Source organism: Octopus bimaculoides, chromosome 11 (assembly GCF_001194135.2).
Source record: "Octopus bimaculoides isolate UCB-OBI-ISO-001 chromosome 11, ASM119413v2, whole genome shotgun sequence".
In the NCBI taxonomy this organism is placed as follows: Eukaryota; Metazoa; Mollusca; class Cephalopoda; order Octopoda; family Octopodidae; genus Octopus; species Octopus bimaculoides.
This window is the reverse complement of record NC_068991.1, coordinates 5,543,956-5,551,493: the sequence shown is the minus strand read 5'-3', so window position 1 is coordinate 5,551,493 and position 7,538 is coordinate 5,543,956. Positions and strand designations below refer to the sequence as shown.

General features: G+C 35.5%; 1 protein-coding gene across 1 annotated transcript in view; it reads right to left on the bottom strand.

Annotated features, from left to right (window-relative positions):
• LOC106868317 (carbonic anhydrase-related protein 10-like) overlaps nucleotides 1–7,538 on the bottom strand; it is a 242,756-nt gene that overhangs the window by 89,756 nt on the left and 145,462 nt on the right. The window contains exons 6-7 of the mRNA XM_052971496.1: nucleotides 5,670–5,736; nucleotides 3,533–3,687 (exon numbers count right to left, since the gene is read on the bottom strand). Of these exons, the coding sequence (XP_052827456.1) occupies nucleotides 3,533–3,687; nucleotides 5,670–5,736 (222 nt within the window). The remainder of the gene's footprint in view (nucleotides 1–3,532; nucleotides 3,688–5,669; nucleotides 5,737–7,538) is intronic.

Here is a 7,538-nt window from a genome sequence, read left to right as displayed (position 1 = left end):
CTCCTTCTCCTCCACCACAACGACCTCTTCCTCGTCCACCACCACCACCACAGTAACAAGAAAAGAAATGAGAAAAATATTAAAAAAACAAAACAAAATAAAACAGAACCTAAAATATAATCGAAATGATTTGAAATTGCTGTAAATTTTCTATCCCGGTTGATATGGCAGCTTCAGAGACAGAGGCAAACATTTTATACTGTTATTTGAAGATATATATCGAAGCGAAATTCTTAGCCCAATAGAAAGCTTTTGTTTTGAGTTGGCACAGTTAGGACTATTCAAAATACGAGTTACCGAAGACTGCGGGATGCATCGATATATCCAACATCAGCAGAATAACAACGCAATGTTAAATGAAAAACAAGAATAATAATTAAATGATTGGCCTTTGTTTTCACGTGAACAATTTTGCCGAAGACGAATTTCCAATAAATTTATTAAAAGATCATATATTCCTGGAACATCTTTAATCGTTTTATTTAGGTTGATAGGCAAATGAAAACCCAACAGAATTTGAAGAGTGAACAAAGAATCGTAAACAATCTAATTTTCCTATCTATTGTCTGTATTATCTCCACAAAAATAATGGAAAGAACATTAATATTCATACATGTATTCATGCTGTATTTTATCTACGATGTTCTTCGTGGAAATGCGATTTTGTTGAGAAAAGCCTTCGGCGGAATCCACATTAGGTTTTTCATTTATAACGACATGAAATTACAGGTTAAATTCTCTTGTTATTTTATCTATACCAGATACGGAACAGCAGACTCGTAAGGTCAATGCAACACTCATGACATATATGAAAAGTTTCTTTATTAAAAGAATCACCAGGGGATGGTTTGCAGGAAAATTCTATCAGATAGATTATGGAATTCTACTAGGCGTATTAAAGCAGCAATATTCCCCTCACAATGAAAACAGATTAACTACAAAATAAAAACGGTAGGTTTCTCTCAAGAGTTTAAATGCTTTATAAATTGGGTTCTTTATGATAAATAGTACTTATATGCGTTCCATTCTCAATTTCATTTTCTGATATAACATATTCAGTTTATAGGCAAAACCGAGAAACTAGCAAACTCAAATCCTTATTGTAGAAGAGATTCTGGAATTCTTGGAGGAATAACAATAATCGAACAACAACGACGATGACGATGACGACGATGATGATAACAATAACAATCGGTTCTGTTATAGAAACGAGGCCTGAAAGATTTTTCGGAAGGGAAGGAGTCGATTACATCGACCTCAGTGTACAACTGGTACTTATTTCATTGACTCTGAGAGGAAGAAGAGCAAAGTAGATATTGACAGCATTTGAACTCAGAACGTAAAAACGGTCGAAATGACGGTAAGCACTTTGTCCGGCGTGCTAACGATTCTGCCAGCTCACCGCCTTAAGATAATAATAATAATAATAATAATAATAATAATAATAATAATAATAATAATAATAATAATAATAACAACAACAACAACAATAATAATAATAGTTATAATATATGTGGACGATTTCATATATTTGCCACAAAAGTAACGGAGAGGATGACATTAAACATGCATGTTATGGTGGTTTATATTGAATTCAAATGAATAAGGAAAATATGAACGTGAAAACCTACGCAGTAAGTTCTATTATGTCCCTAGAAAAGATCGCCATCCTGAATCAATAAAAATTATCTGAATACCAAGGATAAATGCCATCCTCCAGCTGAAATATTTAGCCTCCAAACATACAGCTGATATTAAATCAGTCACTTTGAGCTTTGCTTATGTCTTTCTTCTTCTTGCGCTTACATAAATTTAAGGGAAGCCAGCATCTCTTTCTCCAGCCAACACTTCGTCAAGGAAACGGTGAAAAATACGATGAGCTTAGGCAAAAAGAAAAGTGTTTCACGTTAGCCCTTTCAGTTAGACCCATAACACATATTTTCCCACTGCAGCTATCAGACAGAAGATTACCTGCCAAAGGAAAGTGGTCGGCAATCTTTAAAATGGACAAGAATTTCCCCTTTTCTTTAGAGATTTCCAGCTCTTAGCTTGCCTTCTTTGCAGGGCCCACATTCGTTTGTTACTCTTTCTGTTTTTAGCTTAATATGGATGAGGTACTGCTGCTTGTAACCTCTGAATGGTTTTGTGCAACAGACAGAAATCTATGTTGTGTTCACACGTACACTCACCCACACTACAAATACACACTATAAATATACACGTATAAATACATACTGTACTCTCGTTTCTGCTGCTATATGTATATCAGTTCCTGCATCAATAACTACATGCATACAAGAATCTGTACAGCAGTGTATTTATTAGAGCGATTTATAAAGCACGATAAAGTACGTACACATACTACAGGAGACTTTTTAAATTAAATTTATTTTCATTTTCTGGTAAATCATAGAAATCATAAGATTTAAATTGATATTCAATTAACGTAAGCGAGTCAGCATGTAAAATGTTTACACGCTCAGTTAACCAAAACATTTCCTATCAACAACAATATAATTTCTCCTCCTACCTGTAATTGCACTGCGCTAAATAAAAACCAGATTGATGGAAAACACTTTTCAAAACGCTTCACTGTATTGTTCTACGATTCAATCGAATAATAGCCGTACACTCACAACTTAAAGTGGATTCACTGAGTTTTATCTTAAATTTACTTTTCTATCAGTATATTTATACATCTGAGATACTCCACTAAGCGTTCCAAATATATTTGGTTCTTAAGAGAAACAAATTCAATGGTCATTTTTCCTTTTCCTTTTTGCTATGATTCTACATACGTACGTGATAGAGGTCGTCCTAATAGATGCGCCAACTTTGCTTAACTTAAAAACTATTAATTGTATTTAAAGAAATGTATGGTTTAAAAAAAAAGATCAGAGATTGATGGCTATAGTAAGCAGGCGTCAAAATACTTTCCAATTACCTCCACCAAATGAATGACTCTAATTCTAATAAACATCCTAAAAGATCGTAAATTCTGACATTTGGAAGAACATTATTAAGATTCTAAAGTTTTCCATGACATCTGAATATATCCAATAATTTCATATGAAATGCTGAATTTTAAAACGCGCAATTATTAAACATTTGAAATTTTTGTCACTCTATACGGATATTCCGTATATTTTTGTATAATTTTGTCTACTCTGTTCTAAATGCCAAACATCACTATTTTTCAAATGACGGTTATATTAACAATAAAATCATTCCATTCCATTTTATCCTTTAAACATTTCCATGCTTTCAATATTACGACACGCCAAATTTTGGCCATCATCACATTCATATGAATATATGAACAGCGATAAACAATGTGTAGCAAATGTTGGTAGCTACACAGTTATATATATATATATATATATATATATATAAGATAAAACAAAAATAAATGTATGTATAAAGACAGAGATACTGACATAAAGAGAGAGAGAGAGAGAAGAAGAGAGAGCGAATTAAAGTTTTAAAAATTAAGAGAATGATACAATGATTAGAAACACCTGTACTTGTTTACCTGCTCTTTTGTGACGTATAAGGGTTTGTTTAGCAATATCCACGTGACGGTCTCTTGACAGCCGGGTTGTGTGAGCGAACCTTCATAGGTCATATATCGTTCCGTTTGGGGTAGAAGGTCAGCTAGTAATATTTCCGATATATTTCTTTCTTGACCTGCCAAAAATAACGTACATTTTTTTAGCACACTCTTGAAATTGCTTAATTTTAGACATGGCAATTACGTGAATAATATTTAAGAGATGTAGAACGGGTCATTCATGACCATGGCATTGCACTTAGAAAGTCCCCGCCCCCCGAGGCACAAGTCCGGGCAAGGTTGTTTTAATGGAAGACCAGCAGTCACCCATGCATACCAACCTCCCTTCTCCACGGCACCGATGTTGCCCAAAGGAAAAGGCAAAGGGGCCGATACAGCTTGGCACCAGTGATATCGCCACTCATTTCTTTCTATAGTTGAGTGAGCTGGAGCAACATGAAATAAAGTGTCTTGCTCAAGAACACAACATGCAGCCCGGTCCAGGAATCGAACTCATTACCTTATGATTGGGAGACCAATACTCTAGCCTCTAACCCATGCGTCTTCTCGCCCGCCACATATATATCCATAGATACTTTCATAAAATCATTGCCAGGCGTTAACAAATTCCTTATTAGCTAGAAGCATAGAGTTCTTAGAGAAGCAAGTTTAACGCAGCTATTAATGAAACTCTCAATATGTATGGTATATGCACGCGTGTACTCACACACATGCACACACAGAGACACAGACACACACAAACAATATTGAAATGGCTATATACAAATATTTAACATGTCAGAAATGAACATATTGATAAAGGTTTTGAAAACACTTCAAATTCACTGGATTTATAGATGGGCTTATGTAAAGACAAATGGGGAAACAGGTAGATAGATAGATAGATGGATATATAAATAGATAGACAGACAGACAGACAGACAGACAGATAGATAGGTGGACAAACAGACATATACACACACACACATACACACACACACACACACACACACACACGCACACACACATATATATATGTATATATATATATATATATATATATGCATATATATATATATATAATATAGATAAATAGATAGATAGAGAGAGAGGGGGGAGAAAGAAAGAAAGAAAGAGAAAGAGATCACTATTAAGAATAGATGGTGATACAATGGTATTGTCGAAGTCAACACCGACCAAATCTTTTCACCTAAGTTATGGTACAATTTTGAAGACAGATAGAAAATTATTGCCTTGTGGCCAACTTTCAGCCTGATAAAATGGTTTTCGAGGTACTTGAAGTAAATTGGTGACTGAAAAGTAGTTAAAATAGTAGAAATCAGATATAAATGAGGTGATTTGATGATTTCATTTCCGTTTCGGGTTACGTTCATTTAAAGTTGGTTATAACAGCAATTAATGTATGTTATTACTGTCACGTCGTTCAGAGCTGAATAGCTGGAGTCGCCTGTGCCATATTTTTGACTCTAGAGTCAGCTAAATCTTTCAAAGACCAATATTTTTACTCCAGGTATTTTGTCGGCTCTTTACAAGGATCGATGATTGTTAGATCGTAAATGCTATTAATTTAGACGTCAGTATACACTCGACAACCGATATTTCTCGATCCTTGTAAAGTAATTCGCTATGACAATATTAGTAGATACTATATCTATTATGAGACCTAATAAGATATGAAACCAAACCTACGACGACAAGCTTCATTTTGGTCACTGCTGTCTTGTGGCTTGCTTTTCAGTAATGAAATTTACGACCCCAAATTTAACTGTAAGTATAGCGCAAAGTCCACTCAGAGATTTACAGAAAGAAACGCCCGGGATAATTTCATAAGCAGAGACATAGCCGAGAGATACCAGTTTCTGAAATTAAGCAATTTATGGAGTGTGGTGCTACGTACTAATAAGCAGTGATCATACCACCGTAAAGTGCCTTGCAATGTGATAAAAATAGCAATATAAGGAAGGTGAAGACAAAAGCTCAGTAAACTTGAAAACATGGATGGGTCATTGGCCCAAAACATTTCGACTGTAAACTTTGTGTGGTTTATTTTGCTAATTATGGAATTGATTATATTACTTTTCGGTACAGTACTCCTTACCTTTAAATAAAATATTTTGAAATTCTTTTGAAAGCACTTCGAATTCATTGTTTGGTTTATCACCAATCTGAAACGAGAAAAAAGAGCAAAAAACAAAAAGCCATGAAATTTATTAGTTTAAAAAGAGCACAGCAAAAAGAACATAGCTAAAATGTGTTTAAAAATAAGTTTATATTAATGAATTATATGTAAAAATGAATTAAAAGTATAAAATAATATCAGACGCCATAAGCACACATTTGAGCAGAGAGGAGCAACATTCCATCATATATAAGTTCGAATACTTTGGCAGTTATTTTGCTCATAATTTGACACACGGAGCAGGGCGGAGACCTGGCAGAAACGTTAGCATGCCGGGCGAAATGCTTAGCGGTACTCCGTCTGCCTTTACGTTCTGAGTTCAAATTCCGCCGAGGTCGACTTTGCCTTTCATCCCTTCGGGGCTGATAAATTAAGTACCAGTTGGGTACTGGAGACGGATGACACTTTCATATGACCTGGTTGATAGGCATCAACTCCTGCTACACAACGGCCACGGCTTCAACCATGTCCTCTTCCGGATGTATATAGGAACTCCTCAATCTATGCTATGTTCCATTTCATAGCCCTTTACTGGATACATTTGTCGAGCAAGGAAGCACTGAGTTTTGTCACATACCTCTACTATACCTTCTTTTATCTTGAGCTGGCTGATATCGAAGAATCCTCAGTGGCTTTCCGGCGTTACTAGGGTGAGTTCCTTGTTGATGCTTTTCTTTTTGTCATTTAAGTTTGCGTTTTCTCTTGTCAAGCTGTTACTTTACGTTCACGCCTCAAACAATTACTAAGAATATTTTGTTGAAAATTGTAAAAATAAAAATATAGAAAAATACAAAGGAAACGCAAAGAAAAAAATTTACCGATAATTTAACAACCAGACGCAGTTACAAACATGTACTTCGGAACATTCACGGCATCATCAACGAATGGATTTGCAATGTAAATACAAATTCCGTTGACGATCGAAGTTTCCACGATTCAGAAAACCACAAAAAGAAATTTGCTAACGTTACGTGCAGAGAATTTTGAAAATGCGACACTTGTCGGAAAAGGTTTGTGAAAATTTCTTCCTGCTTTCACTGGCAATTTTATCAAATAAAAGGTAAGAAATTAAGTGGAACTTTCAGTGTACGATCAAAGTAGCAACTAAAAGAAGCTTGACTGATGTGTGTAGTGATGTCCATCGAATTTGACAGCCAATGCGGGAGTGTAACCGATGACCAGACGAGGAAATAGTCGAGCTGGTGTAAGACAAACGTAACTATTGACTGCTGTCCCAATATATGGGACATTGCAACACGATACTCACGACTAATGACAGATGGTTTGAGGCGTGCCAAAACCATAGCATCACAATATGGTTCGTATTTTAATATAGATGCAATTGGCAGTGTAACTTCAACTACAATTCAAGTCGAAATGAAAGCTGGAAGACATTAAATTAGCCAGAGAACGCCATTTGAATGAAGGAGGCAAAGATTTTCTGGCTGCGCGACTGGACGTTGTGCAGACGATAAACAGATGTCGATTAAGCTACCCTTCTTAAGCTCAAGGAATCGGAAAGTGGACAGGTTGGAAAGATTGATGAAAGTAGAGTAAGAACGGACCAAATGCTTTCCAGCCGTTTATGTTTTGAAGTGAAATCTTGCTCTGGTCAGCTTTCTCTTTTATTCTTTTGGAGTGAAGAAAATGTCAAGTACAGTGACCAATAGATTTGCTGTCCCCCACTTTTCAAAACCGCAGGCCTTGTGCGGAAAAATTAAGGGTTCTTCTTCTTCTTCTTCTTCTTCTTCTTCTTCTTCTTCTTCTTCTTCTTCTTCTTCTTCTTCT